Source organism: Phoxinus phoxinus (assembly GCF_949152265.1).
Source record: "Phoxinus phoxinus genome assembly, chromosome: 21".
Classification (NCBI taxonomy): domain Eukaryota; kingdom Metazoa; phylum Chordata; class Actinopteri; order Cypriniformes; family Leuciscidae; genus Phoxinus; species Phoxinus phoxinus.
The window spans coordinates 21,582,875-21,599,160 of NC_136896.1; the positions used below are offsets into that span (position 1 = coordinate 21,582,875).

General features: G+C 37.1%; 1 protein-coding gene across 2 annotated transcripts; it reads right to left on the reverse strand.

Moving 5' to 3' along the window:
• Positions 1-117: 117 nt before the first annotated feature.
• On the reverse strand, positions 118-14,979 carry fkbp10b (FKBP prolyl isomerase 10b). Of its 2 annotated transcripts, none has more exons than XM_079596420.1 (10): positions 13,005-13,807; positions 12,145-12,290; positions 10,815-11,004; positions 9,826-9,971; positions 8,869-9,058; positions 8,629-8,774; positions 6,759-6,948; positions 6,216-6,358; positions 4,024-4,187; positions 118-1,783 (listed from the first exon to the last, which is right to left on the reverse strand). In XM_079596420.1, the coding sequence occupies exons 1-10, from the start codon at positions 13,196-13,198 to the stop codon at positions 1,595-1,597; spliced, it is 1,698 nt and encodes a 565-aa protein (XP_079452546.1). In that variant the 5' UTR covers positions 13,199-13,807; the 3' UTR covers positions 118-1,594. The 2 variants fall into 2 exon arrangements, with proteins under 2 accessions (XP_079452546.1, XP_079452547.1); XM_079596421.1 differs by lacking the exon at positions 13,005-13,807 and adding an exon at positions 14,817-14,979 and having other exon boundaries at positions 124-1,783; positions 12,145-12,259.
• Positions 14,980-16,286: the final 1,307 nt, after the last annotated feature.

Genomic DNA, 16,286 nt, shown 5'->3' on the forward strand with positions numbered 1-16,286 from the left:
TCTTCTGCACAGTTGATTCTCACCCTTAGAAGTGCTGTTACTTTTACGTTTACTAAAATGTTTTATGATGCAGCGTAACTTGCACTAGTGTTAATTATGGATTGATTGAGGCATTTTCAGATAGAATATTTTTATTTCCAAACTGGTTTGAGTATCAAACTAGTATGAGAAATAATATGGTGAAATGACAAAGAAAATAATAAAGTTGAATATTTTCTTCAGATGCGTTGAGAATCTTCTTTGTTACAGTAGTCCGTGTTCGACACTAAAAATTGTATGATAAGCAGTGTGAAAATCTGGATTACTATAAATTGCAACAAGCTTCAGTTGGTTCAAAATGCAGCAGCATCTGAGAATGTCAGCCCTTTTTTATCAGCATTGGTGTTTTGGTGAACTGCAATATCAGTGTTGCCTTCTGGAACTCTATTTGTCAAATTGATCTTGGTTCCAAGGTTTCTTCACCTATCTAAACATCTTAGGGAGTTTTTCCTTGCCACAGTCCGTTTCACATTAACTCATTAATGCCCAGACATATCACATGAGCACACTGAGCAGACCGTTTGGCATTTAAGTGTATTTTTCATTTAAATATTTAATATTTGGCGAAAAGTGGACACAAATCTATGTACAGAAAGTCCAATAGAAACCAATGCAAAGATAATAAGGCAGAATGGTACCATATTAAACAACACTACATCCAACAAGTTGTCAAAAATTAAAATGTCTTCTTATAGGTTTAAAACATCTACATTCTCCCACTGAAAATATTTATAGCTGGAAAATTATCCATCACAGAAGAGCATTAAAATAGGAAGAACGAAGGACGGTTAAAAAAAAAAGTCCAATTATATTTACCAAGTATCCTTCATGTAGAAGGTATTGTAAAATCAATGTACTAGTATACTTAAGTTTACTATTTCAGTACTTATTGGGTCTACTTTTTAGTTTATAAAAGTTAGTGTACTTTTTGTGAATTAGTTTACATCCAAGTATTTATTTTGTATTGCAACTATACTGTGAACTATAGCCTACTACAAGGGAAATATGTACTGTTAACTATATATCCTAGCCCACTTTTTAGTTTATGAAAGTACACTTAAGTATACTCTCAGTAAACTACTAGTTTATTAGTTTTTATGCTGCAAGTATACTTTTTTAAGTGAATTTAACATCATACTTAGTTTATTACTTACATACATTTTCCCCGTATTAAAGGTATTCATTTAGCAAAGTATAATTTCTTTAAGAAATCCATAAAAACTAGACAAATTAAACACTTATTTTCAGTCCAAAAAAAGTAAACAAAAATAGCTCACTTTTTTTTTTTTTAAGTGTATTCATGATGTTCCATTTCGAAACAAAATGTTACTTTGCAAACACTTTAGTTTGGAACTTTTATTCAATGGCACAAATGCATTTAGAGATCTGAATTTTTTATATCTAAAAAAAAAAAAAGTATAAAAATATGTAACAATCAAATGTACACTTTTAATACTGTAAAGCTTGTTGGTCTGGTTTTCAGCCTCAGGACTATGAGTCTGTTGCTTTGTTCTCTGTCTGAATGCATGTACATTCACATGTGTTTGTGTATGTTTCACAGTTCTTCGTGACGTGCTTTCTCTGCGTCTTCGTCTGATTTTAGTTTGAGTTCATCCAGAGTGATCAGACCATCAGCGTTCCTGTCCTGGTTCTTGAACATGTCTGTGATGACACTGTCCGCATCTTGAGCTGGTTTCAGACGACCTTTCCCTTCTGATACCTGCTGTTTGATGAACTGAGAAAACTGCAGAGACATGGTAGGAAAGTGAGGTTTAAATCTAAATCATTGCTTTCGTAACAAAGACTGTGACACTTTATAAAACAAGCATTTAAGTGCAAAAAACATGTACCCTGAAAAGAAAACGGAGCCGATAAGTAAATACAGTATGTCAGCAATAGTAAAGATAATGATCATTTAGTAGTGTCTCATATCTAGCACTGTAACGATACTTACAGTAACTAGTCAAGTCAGTGAGTGTAGTATTAGAATGTGAAAATCAAAGGTCTTAAAGAGAACTCATCAAAATAAAAGTTCATTTTAACTTGAAGAAATTGTGACTGACAATTTCATTCTACTGTACAATAGTAATATATTTCTAAGTAATAATAATAATTATAAAAAATCATTCTATTTTATAATTATAATTATAATTATTTTTCTATTCTATTTCTATTTGATTACCACCGTTTATGATAATAAATTTGTATCAAAACATAAATACAGAAAAAATAAAACAGACAACACAAAAGTCTAAAATTTTATAGGGCCTTATTATTGTAATAAATTATATTATTAATAAAAAAGTTTTATGAATTCAATTGATTAGACATGCTTTTTCATTTATGCAACCATTAAAACAAAATCCATTATAAAAAAATAAAACAAAAAACAGAATTTTGGGGAAAATAAAACGGAATTTGTGAAAAAGAAAATAAATCGAACGGGCCCTAAACATTTATTTTTGGTTATCCTTTTAATAAATTGTTGTAAAGTTATATACGTTTTATGATTTCAGTTAATTAGACATGCTTTATGATTGCTAAAATGTCTATGCCCCATGATGCTTTGTGCAATTTATGGGAGTAACTTAATATTTCAAAATGATTTCTGTCATTTTGACAGACAATAAATATTGTATTTACCTGCTTTAGAAACATTACAGTAAACACCACAATAGGGATCAGAAGTGAAAAGGTATGTACAAATGTACAAATAAATTTTAAAGCATTCGTGTGAAAACAAACCTGGAAAGAGATGCGAGGATTTGGGGAAGAAAAACGAGTGTAGCGGTAGCCTACTGCAGTGAATAATTCATGGGATGTATCATAAATTATAAAACGGTTAGTTCCAATCCTTGATTCTGATTGGTCAATAGCTGTGTTTTATTCACGATAAAACACGGCTATGGCCGCTTCACCCAATTGTTCTATGCATCACTACACAACATCCCTAGCAACCATTCTTAGCAACTTAAACAGAGATCGAGTAAGCGACCTGCATTTACAGTAGATATAGCATTTTCCTTCAGGTCAGTCCAATATATTCATAATAATAAAAAATTTGTTTGAATGTGTCCACTGTGATATCTTGTCCTTTTAACAGTTAAGGGGTTTTCCGTGCCCATATCATCTGTCAGTTGCGTCTTCCTTCTCCGTGATCACAAGTTTGAGTCCTTTCAATGTAAAAGTCTTCTCTACTGACTCACTCACTCATAAAGACAGTCTTTGCCGCCATCTATTGGCGAAATATTGTATGTAACTTCTGTTGCTGTTTACGGTCAGGGACTATTTTTTCCAGCGGAAGGAAGGCTTTTAGTGATTTTACTTCATGAAAGTTGCATAGATACATATTTTTCGGCTTTAATAGTTGTATTGTGTGGTAACCGTTTTATAAAAGCAATAAGGTACTCGAGACAAGTGCTGTATCGTGAATAACTCTGTATCGTGAATAACGCTTCGCGTCGTGCCTAACAACACCCTTCAGCCGTGACTTAGGCCTATTCACGATACAGCACAGCGTCTCGTACCTTATTGCTTACTAAAATCGAGAGAGCAGACCACAATGCTGTATATGTTGTCTTTTTTCATACTGTTACAGCAGAATAAAGCGGGGGGGAAGAAAAGAATTAGGAGGAAAAGAATTTAGCGACTGAAAAGAGCTCTTGCCATGTTATACAGTATGTCACATTAAGATACTGTTACGTTATAAAGCATTACGTTAAAAAGGGTAACATGATCAAACTAATGAGAACTATTCAGTCAAACTATTGGATAAGGATGATTTGTAGCACAACCTTATGATTTGAAATAATTTGTTTCTGTCTTTTTGAGTGGAACTTCCACAAACCGGAAGTGCCTCCCATAATGTAAAACGCAGTAGGTTTATTAGGAAATAGTTGGATTAAACAGATTCCAGAACAATTCAAATGAAGGGAAAAAAATTCAAATGGATTTCATAGGGCCCTACAAGATCCGTAAACTGACCTCCTCTAAAGGGACCTGTTGGTCCTGGTTGATGTCTAGAGCCTCAAAGAGCTGAACTGGACTATCTTCGAGCCACACGAACAGGTAGCCTTCAGGAACTCCCTTCTGCAGAGACACCAGCTCCAGTTCGAACCGTAGCACTGCACTCCCAGGGACAATACCAGCTAGAAAACAAGAGAACAGGGCAATGAGGTTTCATTTGACAACACTTCATTAACTCTTTATTACAGTCTTCCTTATTCTTTTGCTGTTTGAAGACTCCAAAAAATATAAAAAGTCTACACACACACACACACACACACACACACACACACTTATATTTAATATATTATAGATTTATTATTATAAATGATTTAGAATTGTATCCCCCTCTACCCTCAAATCTGATGACTTGGCATGTTTCAGTTCACCTCCTATCTTCAGTCACATATAGTAATAGACCTTTATTTCTAGTTCTCGTTTCCAATGTCTGCACTTTTTCCACTTCTTCTATTCTGCTTTTAATGTCGGTTTCTTGAAATTTTCCTCTATCCACATATTGGTGGAGATGATCCAGTTTTCCGTCAATGCACTCAGACTACCTCAGCCTCTTCTCCAAATCCTCACTTCGTCTTCTTCACACAAGTATTAGGAAATCTTCTTCTCTTCCTGATAAACGGCTTCCAATATCTTTGGACATTTAACATAGGAAGATCTCTGTTCTCAGAGTAAGTTATTTTTCTCCCTATACTGATACTCTTGGAGGCAGTTTTCCTCTTAGCCTTTCATGGGTTTCTTCGTTGTGAGTACTTGCGATCTTCACTTCACTCGAGTTGTAGGGTTCTCCGATGTTCCGTTCTCTTCTAGCTTATTTCCCCTTTTTCTTAAACATTCTAAAACGGATTAATTGGCCCACAGCCACTTAATCATCATCATCATCATTAACAAAATGCACACTCCTTTCTCTCCTCTTTCTTTAATGATTAAAAATCTTAAATGTCAAATCTCAGACCTCAGGTGACTCCACTTTTTCCTCACTCTCTCCATGACTCAACAGCACTTCAGTTAACACCTCATTAAAGCATTAAAGATCTGTGACATTTCTCCTCATGACTACACCGGGCACTCCTTTAGGATAGGTGCAGCTACATCAGCCGCAAATAAAAGACTTTTAGAAGATAGCTAAATAATGCTGGGCATGCGGTCCTCTTCAGCCTACAAACATTATATTTGCACTATCTATATAATGTGCAAGCTCACTTGCAACCAACAAGTCTCAAGGTTATTATCCTACATCTCTCTCGTCCTTCTCAAGTTAATCAAGTTAAACAGTTATGTGTCATTTACTCATCAGCACATGGTGTTCCCATTATGGACGTATGTATGTGTCGCATTGTCATAGCCCGCTCCCATTTTTACAGTGTCAAGTATTTAACCTTATTTCATACAGATACAATTTAGCTCCCTTGTCACTGAGCCGGTCAACACTGACTTTTCCAATGTTTTAGTCCCAGACAGCAACAGTGTCGGCCCAGATCCGGCCCACATCTGGTACACGTGGATTCCACACGTTCCAGATGTGGGCCGGATCAAGGCCGACACTGTTGCTGTCTGGGGTGTCACAGCACATGGTGGATTTGAGCTAGTGTTAAAGTGGCATTGTTCCTATTTGCAAAGGTAGACGGTCAACACCGGCTTACATTAGAGTACGACATAAGCCCCTTTCAGACAGCGCGTTGATCCCGGGAAATTGCTAGAGTGCCTTCTGTGTGAACGCAAACACGTCCCGGGTAACATTGCCGGGATCAGTCCCAGAACGCGCCCTGTGTGAACAAAAGCCACGACCAATGCCGTAAGGTGTGTGTCGTAGTGATGACGCACGTGCCATCGCAATGACGTAGTTATCGCGCGACTCTGTTGCTCTTAGAAGGAAGTTTGTGTTCGTCATCAACAAAGAAAGAACGTAAAAACGTCTGCAAACTGGAATGAAACAGAGACCAGAGAGCTCCTTACTATCCGCGCTGAAGTTGAGATCGTTCGACGCGTACGTTACGCGTCACATCCCGACGTCACGTGTCTTTACGGGATGTGTGTGAACGCACTCACAGATTCTGGAAAATCACTGGCAGTGTGAATTAACCAAAATCAAGCGATCACACATTATCCAGAATCTCAGTGTGAAAGGGGCTATAGACACACAAGATAAGACACACCTCCTTTCTCTCCATGTCCAAGGTGTGGTGGCACTAGAACTGTCCGTCTCTCTCCCACACACATGTTCCTAAGGGCCTCATCCAGGCCATCAATTATTTTACCCCCTCCAAGCAGGACATCCTGTGGGGCCTCATAGTCGCTCCTGCAATGATCGAAGATCAACAAACAAAATCACAAAACCATTAGCACATTGAATTCACTTCAAAAACACGAATAATTAAATAAATTGGATGGATGGATGGATGGATGGATGGATGGATGGATGGATGGATGGATGGATGGATGGATGGATGGATGGATGGATGGATGGATGGATGGATGGATGGATGGATGGATGGATGGATGGATGGATGGATGGATGGATGGATGGATGGATGGATGGATGGATGGATGGATGGATGGATGGATGGATGGATGGATGGATGGATGGATGGATGGATGGATGGATGGATGGATGGATGGATGGATGGATGGATGGATGGATGGATGGATGGATGGATGGATGGATGGATGGATGGATGGATGGATGGATGGATACTCACGATGTAAAGAGCAATGTGCCGTCCAGCAGTGAGCAGTTGTAGTGGTACTGAATGAAGTCATTCACCTCACTGGTTTCATTACACCCAGCAGATTTATTCCCGATCTCCACCTGGACAGGATCTTTGACATTGTGGAAGTCTATCACATGGATGTCAAAGACCAACACGGCCGAACCTGGGATGTCCTTACCTGGGCAAAACAGAGCTTCACTTACTGCATATTCACATTTTGAATGCAAACAGGAATTACCAGTATCTATCTTCATTCTGTAACTCTTGCCTAGAGAAGAAAAGCAGGGCTGAGCCTGATCAGCACCTATATGGGAGACCTCCAAACATCTACTAACTGGCTTCATCCCTCGGTTTCCTCTCCACCACTAAGGTGGGCGAGATGGGCGTTCTGACGCAGTATGGTTGCTGTCGCATCATTTAGGTGGATGCTGCACTCTGGTGGTTGAATTATTTATTTATATACTTATATAATTTTGAAACACACACAAGGGTACTAGCGCTTCTGTTTTTTGTTTTTGGCTTTAGACCTTTTCTGTTTCTTTTGGACGTACAGGTACTGATTCTCCCGTCGTCTTCACTGTCTTCTGTTCCATTGTCTAATATTCACTTTTCGCAAATCACCAAAAACTAGGCTACAAGTGTATCTACAAAAGCGGCAGCCAATGAGTGTGAGGATTCTCTCCAAACCTTTAATGAAACAGTGGGCCATGTCAAAATGGCGAATACATTTATGGAGATGACCCACACTATAAATTATTAAAACACTTTTTTATAGAAAATTATACAGTCATCATCTTATGTGGGTGTATATCAGGGCCAGAAATTATTGGTGGCTTTGGGGTAAAAATGCAACCAAAATGAACCAAAACTCTCCCCAAATAAAAGTTTCCACACAATTAAACTAAATCTATTACAGCTGACACAATTAAAGTGATAATTAATGAAAAGTGTTGATTTGATCTGCTCACGTTGCATTAGATTTATTTTACACCTTGAGCATTATAACCAATCACAAAGGTTAATGTTGAGCTTATGAATGCAATGGCCAATCAGACACGTTCAGATTAGTCAACGCTGAAAACGCCAAAGTTTTATGTCAGTGAACATTATCACAGCAACAGATTCGTTTTGCAGCTTTTTTAAATTCACGAGTTCAAACTTACATATAATTGATTTTCTAATGAGTAAAAAGCAATTAACTAATTCATAAACAGATCATAGCTTTTTTTTACTGTATAGACAGAATACAGGCATGTCATACCCTTTCCCCAAAAGTACTACATTAATAATCATTATTATAATAGAGCAATAATTGACAATAATGATTTGTGTCATATAGTAAAACTGCAGCCATAACCTGAAATGTTTTTTTTTAATTGAGTTTATGTAAGGTATTTACATTATCCAATTGTGTGAATACATGTATGCTACCTTTGAACAGTATTAAACAGTCAGTGTTCATAAACATAAATGCTGTCATATGCAGCCTCTGTTCCACCTTTGCAGTGTAAAGATGGCTTTTGTGGATGTTGATTGATAACAAGTGTTCTGATTGATCGGTTCTGAAGTAATTGTTTAAATTGAAGGATTTGACATAAAAGATAGCAGTTACATTTAATTATCAAAATTTCCCTTACAAAGGTTAAAAAAAAAAAAGTGCAGGGATAAATATTGGCCATTCATGAAAAAGTATATTTCTAACCCTGGTGTACACCAATGTCTTCACACACACACACACACATCAAAAAAAAAATGATATTCATTTAAAACGTTTTAAATTAGCACCAAACTACTCAATGCACTTTCGTTCCACTTTCATTGGCAAACTAGTCCTTTAAATTCATTAAGATCATCTAACCTGCCCCCTGCTGGCCATACGCAAGGTGAGGCGGCAAGATGATTCTTCTCTTCTCTCCTGTACACACACCCTGCAAGCCTTTATCTATGCCTGCGATCATGTAGCCCAGTCCAATGTACGTGTTGTACGTCTTGTTGTGCTGATAACTGTGATATTAGAAGTAATACATCAGAATCTACATCTACTGCAAAACCAACAACATGGAAGCAAATCAAATGTGTAAAAAGTCATGAAATAAACCTGGAGTCAAACGTGATGCCGTTGAGGAAGGAGGCATTGTAGTGGTAGCGGATGTAGTCGCCTGCAACAGACTTGCGTGTACATGGTTCAGGCGCCTTCTTGAACTCCACAATGATGTCATCTTTAGGGTTGTGGAGGTCTTCCAGGAGAATGTGATACACCACTGATGCGTGAGGAGGGATGTCTGTGCCTGAGGGAAAGAAAGAATGAAAAGTCATGTTGTGCTGTGGGTCCATTTGACCGGCAATCGCTTTTAAACAGCTTGAAACAGTTTAAACTATTTATTTTTAAAATCACCCTGGGAAAATTCACTGTTTCTTTATCTATTTGAATGTCACAGTCAAAAAGTCTGTGAAATTAAGTTTTTGGCTGTTAGTTGAGTTGGATTTCAATTTCTAGTCTGTTGCAGCACTGAAAACATGTGTGTGGAACCCATGTTACCATTTTAAGGGCTTGAAAACCAGAAATAAAAGGCAGAGGCTATTTACACCAAGTACAAATAATGTTCGATACTATTTATACTTAGTTGCAGTTATTTGTACCTCAGTGTGCAAGTAGTCAATCAAAATGTGTTCTAAATCGGTTAAAAATATCATTTGAAATCCTCCGACTGAATCATAGTCTGAAGTCTTGTAGTGTATTCCAGTCATAAGCAGTTACTAAAACGAGTTGCGTTTTGTAATCACAATGATGATTCATATTTTTTTGTAATGTTATCCATCTTGTTGATAAACGAATAAGAACCCAGGGTTTACGAACGTGCAGTGTGAAATCTGGAAACCCCATTACCCAGGAATAACTCAAATAAAACATGAACAGTGTGAAACATGGAACAAGATACAACAGAATTACATTGACACAATTTCAAGTGTGAAAAGTCCAACATTAAACAATGGAATAATTTCCAAAATTTAAGTTATTTATATACACATGCAAATGGTTTGCTTGCTTGCTTACCATATCCTTTTTCTCCAAAAGCCAGAAATGGGGGGATGATGAAGTGTCGTATTTCTCCCACACACATGCCCAGTAACCCTTCATCCAAGCCTTTTATGAGCAAACCTTCTCCAACCACTGAGTCCTGCGTCTGGGAACGCTTGTAGCTGCAAGATGCTCATATAAGATTAGTCTACATACATCTGTGCAACAGTTCACACTGGGTACATCTGATGGATGGCGTGTGTCCACTATAGATACTTTAGTTTGTAAATGTTAAAATACATTCTTTTATGCCAGGTTAATGTACAAAGACTGCTGCTGCTAAGCCATATGTAAGGTAGTTTGCAAGAGTCAGAAATTTCCACATGTAAAAAAAAAAAAAAAAGCGACCTCACGTTGTGTCAATCACGTTTATACTCTCCCTCTGAAACTTTCATCCGTCATAAAAAAGTTCTGATCGGTTTCGATTTTCTGCGTTTTTCGCATCCGTAGCAAGCATTTGGAGAGGTGTTTTGACAATTCAGAGAATGATGAATACAAAAAACCCATATAAAATTTTTGCTAACGTTCCTATTAAATTACGAAAATATTATTTCTGAATGTTCTCTGAACATAAGTTTTTAAGCTTAGTTATGCAAACGTTAGGGGAACATTCCATTTTTCATTTTGCAAACATAAAGGGAACGTGACATTTGAATGTTCTCTAAACATTCTGAAACAAGTAGTAACATTTATGATGTTGGGCGAACACCCAACTTGACGTTTTAGGTAAAACGTCCCATGAACGATGTATAATGTTTTTGTGCTAAATTTGAGAACCTTTTTAAAGACCAGATTAACTTTGTTAACCTTGCGAGAGTTCTGAGAACGTTCCCTGTTCGGCTGGGGGTTGTACTAACAAAACATTGCTCAGTGAAGAGTGTAAGTTTAAGGCAGGAGCGTTCACGAAACCTGTTTGAAAACAATCATTATTATTTGAGGTAACTGGGACATGAAGCAGCACTAACCTGGAGTCAAACACGGTGCCATCCAGCAATGACGCATTAAAGTGAAAACGCACAAAGTCCGTCCTCACGACTGAGCGCTTGCAGTCTTTAGGTGTAGTGAGGACTTTGGTCTGAACCTGGTCTGCCCTGTTAAAGATGTCTAGCAGAACCAGATCGAACACTAATGTTGTGTCCGGCGGCACTGTACCACCTAAAACGACACAGAAGGAATACATATTTCAGTGATTGCAAATGCTTGTGGTTCATAACTTTCTGAACGGTGGTTTGCGATCCTCTGGGGGTTTGTGAGTTGCTAAAAACGAATAATTATATACAATGAAAATTTTAAATAAATAAATGGGGCTGCATGAGAGTTGTGATATTGTTTAGGGTAATAATCAAATCAAAGGCTGCGATTTAATTCAAAAAACTGTATAGTCTGATTTAATTAAAAAAAAACTGTACTGGCTTTGTGAGCAGCTAGTGGTCAGGTGTATACAGCATCCGAGAGCTTCTCTGTTCACTGGAAATGCAGCAAACTCTCTGCATGCATTTGGGAATACAATGTATGCTACTGTAGGTTCACTTTATTTACACATGTGTAATTTCCAACATTTTTGTGGGCAGTTTACAGCATTTTAGTAGTATTCCACCTAAATAAAAGGAATGTATAAAGCTCGAAAGTAAAGAATTTAATTAAGACATAAAATTGTTTTGTAACAAATTTATAAAAACTATTTTTTTACAGTAAAATTGTAATTTACAACAGTACTATATTTCTGTATTAATTTGGTAATTGGAGTTAAAACATAATAATTGTTATTACATTTGATTGGGTTCCTAAAACCCCAGTGTGAATGTAATGTATAGTGTACACTTATACACACACATACATAATGTAATGAATGTAATCAGTGTATACACTACATACACTATAACAACTAAAAAAAAGACTACCAATAAAGTCCAAATAAAACAATAAAAGATTAAACATTTGATCTATTTATTTGCTTGTCATGAGACCATTAGCCGACATCAGAGAACTGTGAACATGAGTGTGTCACTAATGTGTCACTAAATTATTGAAATATTAACTTAAAATCTCAGGGGGTACTTTAACCATATGGCAATTATTTTAATAAGCGTTTCACAAAAAGAAGAAAGAAGTGAAAAGACAGGAGTTTTAGCATCATTTGCTTGAACACACTTGCTTTGATATCGAATGCCCAGTCCCAAACATTTTTAAGGGTGTGTAAGACTTGTGTGTCCAAATAGTTTTTGGGCTGCTTTACAATTTCGAGAAATAGTATGTACACTTTATCAATGTAAAAGGTGTGTTTGAGTATATTACCTGCTGCTTGGCTACTGTGGGTCAGGTGGGGGGGTACAGTGATCCTCCGGCGCTCATTCACACACATACCCAGAATGCCCTTGTCTACACCAGCAATCTGCCACTTATGCCCCACCTGTCCAAAGAATGCAGTCCCGCTATCATAGCTGCAGTAAAAGAGAAAATTGATATGTATTCTCAAAGGTACATATACAGCACATAAACACACACACACACACACACACACACACACACACACACACACACACTTTGTAAATCACGAAATACCAATCAAGGGTATTTACACAAGTATTTACACAAGCGTATTTACACAACCTGTTTTATTTAAGTAGCTCTTTTTGACAATGTACCTCTACACCATTTCAAAGCTTACAGGAAAACATTGCTGCAATGTCTATCATGTATTAAATCCTGGAATTTATAATTGGAGTAGTTGTATTTAAGTTCGAAAAGATGCATGAGGCTGAGGAGGCCCAAAACCAAGTTTTTTTTTTTTTTTTTTTTTTTTTTTTGTCCACGTATGATACACCATGATGACCAAAAAAAAGCTGTATGAATGAAGCTCACCAGTGTCTGAGAATATGCAATAAAGTTTTTGTATCTTGAACAAACCTAGTATTTGCATAATAGCTAGCCTACTACAAAAGATGCTTAAAAGAATATCATGAAAGTAGCCTATTTTTACAATAAAAAATAAAATAAAAAAACATAATGGTGTCCAGAAAATCATGGGTAGACAATAAACCAAACCCAATGCCTAGCTTAGTTAATGACAAAAGTAAAAAGTAAAAGTGAAATTGTAATGTGCAAGATGCAAAGAATGAACATCACTCAGTAAACACTTGGCTGAATCATCTCACCTAGAGTCAAACCGTTTTCCGTCAGTAAAAGTGCCGTTATAGTGATACCGCACGAAATCTCCGGATTTCACTTCTCTGACGCACGGCTTGGGGATGAAATATCGATCAACTGCAATATCATCGATCGGCCCTGGATTACAGTCCACATAGAACCACGTCGCCAGCAATAAACTCAAAACAATCCTCTGTAGCATTTTAAGGAAAATGTAGGCTGCGAGTGAGGCTTGTGAGGGCTCGACAGTGAGTTGTGGGCTCTTGTAGGAGGAGTTCGGATGTGTAAACGTGGAAGATCCTAAACTGGGATGTTGCTTGCGGGCACTTTTTTCCTTTTCGCCAGGTTCTGTATTATTTTATAGGAGTCCTCAAATTCTTACAGTATTTCTTTTTCATGTTATTGATCAAAATGGTGGGGAAATGACGCATATTAAAGGATACATATTTAATGAGATCATATTTCGCGGAAGCGGATGGAGGAAGACTGCCGTTCATTAACTGACACACTTTAGCAGCTCTGACCTATTAATCAGGGACATATGAGGCACTAATGTATTATTTTGTATTTTAGGCTACATGCATTGCTCATTGCGTTTGTTTCATTGAATGCATAGCCTACATTCTGTCAAATATTTTTTTATGACAAAATTGCGATGAATAACTGGATAAGTGACTCAAAATCGTGGTAATGTCTGATTTTGTCGCAAAATAATAATATTTCGGAGATTTTCTCAGTTGGCTACAGTTGCACTCCCCTATGGGAGAACCAATGGGTGGAGCTTGACGTCCAGCCCCCACACCCTAACCCTACCCATAACCCATGATAGCATAAATTATATTGAACATTTATGGAGCAACACATTTCTGTGAAAATATATCAGAAATGTGGGTATGGATCACGGGGTAAAAGGCTCATCAGCATGGGGCAGCAACAGGCACACAGTGATACACATTATTTAGCTAAAATAATGTTTTTTAATAATGTCTAACTTAATACCTGTTTAAAACAATCACTTTAACAAAGTTTGTACTATTTTAGTATGTTCATTAAATATACTGTCATTAAAATAGGTTAATATAAATATATATTTTTTAAAATCGGCTACAGCAACAAAATTATTTTTAATAAAGTAAAGATTCTGAAAGCATTGAAGGAGATCCCATGTAATTTAATATATATTTACAGTGGTAACAATAAATTATATTTTATTATATGATTAATATCATATTTTTAAATATGATGGTTTTATTATAAATATGGTGAATATCTCTAAGGCGGACACCCAACTTGATATACCATCTGAATTTAACCATGTCTCGTCAACAAATGGAAAAGTCAGCCAGCTATTTATCATCATGTTAATTATTATACCTTTAGCCCCAACAGCAGGGGCGCCTTTTACCCCATTTGCATTTATTTTGCATTTATACATTTTGGCAGACACTTTTATCCAAAGCGACTTACACATTAACATTCTTATCAGTTTTTGCTTTCCCTGGGAATCAAACCTATGACCTTGGCGATGCAAGAGCCAATAACGCTCTACTGTTTGAGCTACAGGAAAGCATAGCACCCCAAATACCATCTTTTACACCTTCCGTTATTGAAAAACTATAGCTTTATCTTGAACAAAACCATTAACAAGGCCTTTGTCTCGAAATATATTCAATAATTTTAGCGATTCTCGTTTGCTAGATACATAATCGTTTAATTAGATTACTGTACTATTCTAAAAGGCATTGGATTACTTATTACTTTTTAAATCCCATATCAACTTCAACCAGTTGAACAATACAAGGATAAAAACAAAACTGCACCCTTAATTCCTTCAAATAAACAATAGGCCTGTTGTCAGCAAGGTGCAGGCAGACGATGAAGCAGCAGAAGATGATTCAAAACACAGAGTTTAGTAAAAATCCAAAAGGTAATCCACAGATGGCTTAGAACAAACACTGATGCTAACATAAACGTAGACTAGACAACACTGAGTAAAGGTGAGGAACTAATATACACATGGTGATGAAAATGACAAACAGCTGTGATGATGATGAGTGCAGGCGGGGAATTCAAACAAAGGAACACATGTGACTAATGAAAACAAACAATGAAAAAGGTTACATTGAAAACATACATGTTAACATCAGTTCAGTGAGGACCACTTGAGTCAAAAATACCATAAACAAATATTTTAGTCAAATTTGTCACATTTTTTATTTGCATGATTGTTAAAGTTACATTTAATGCGAGTAGGCCATTCAGACCCGCAACCCGTCACTGTTATTTGCAACAGCCACTCGACCCCCGATTGTAAATCTGACATTTTGAATATAGCTAAATAAAATTATTTTGAATTTAATGTAAAATTATATGTTAAATATGAGTAAAATGATACGTTAAATATGAAAGTAAAACAGCGGTGACAAGTTTGTGAGTCATTGAATCAATAATTCAAACAGCAGATTCAATCAGGAACAATGCAAGTGAAGGGCTACGTCTGAAAACTGATAAATGCTGCTTTCGGAGGACGCATTCCAAGTTCGGAAGGCATCAAGGCACGTCCGAATCCAATGTTAGTTTCACTTCCTGTCTCCTGAGATACCTTCATCTGATCGATTTTTGAACGCAGCATAGACGTATCCTGATATTCCACAATCCAGTGATTTCCATTCTGTGACAGTTGAGCTAGAAAAATAAAGATGGCGTCTGAAAGTTGTTCACTTGTGATGTCATTTAGCGAGAAATTACTATTTTAGTCATTAAACATTCACTTAGTTTTAACCAAAGCTCGCTCTATTTTGATGTAAACCATTTAACCTTTACGCTGCCTCAGAAGTCTGAATCAGTTTCGTGAGGTATACCTTCGTGCCCAGACGCTGCCTGCTGAGTCATTGCCTGCAGGACAACGAGGCAATAAGTCAGCTGCCTAAGTTTCCGGACGCATCCAAGGTCTTTCTAAATGAGTCATTGAATCAATCAATCAACCAGTTCATCACAAATTGTGGATTCAATCAAAACATTATTGAGTTGCTAGGAGTCGCAACTGTTCTGCTGTGCCTTTGTTTGGAAATAAAAAAGAATTGCGAAATAGAGCAAAAACAATCAATATTCACAATATTTCCATCCATCCATCCATCTTCTTCCGCTTATCCGGGGCCGGGTCGCGGGGGCAGCAGTCTAAGCAGAGATGCCTAGACTTCCCTCTCCCTAGCCACTTCCTCTAGCTTTTCCGGGGGGACACCGAGGCGTTCCCAGGTCAGCCGGGAGACATAGTCTCTCCAGCGTGTCCA

Coding starts and splice junctions, on each gene's coding strand:
- fkbp10b (XM_079596420.1), bottom strand. CDS start 13,198: ATGCTACAGAGGATTGTTTTGAGTTTATTGCTGGCGACGTGGTTCTAT. Junction 12,291..13,004: donor GGAAAACGGTTTGACTCTAG/GTGAGATGATTC, acceptor CTTTTACTGCAG/CTATGATAGCGGGACTGCAT. Junction 9,972..10,814: donor GGCACCGTGTTTGACTCCAG/GTTAGTGCTGCT, acceptor AGCATCTTGCAG/CTACAAGCGTTCCCAGACGC.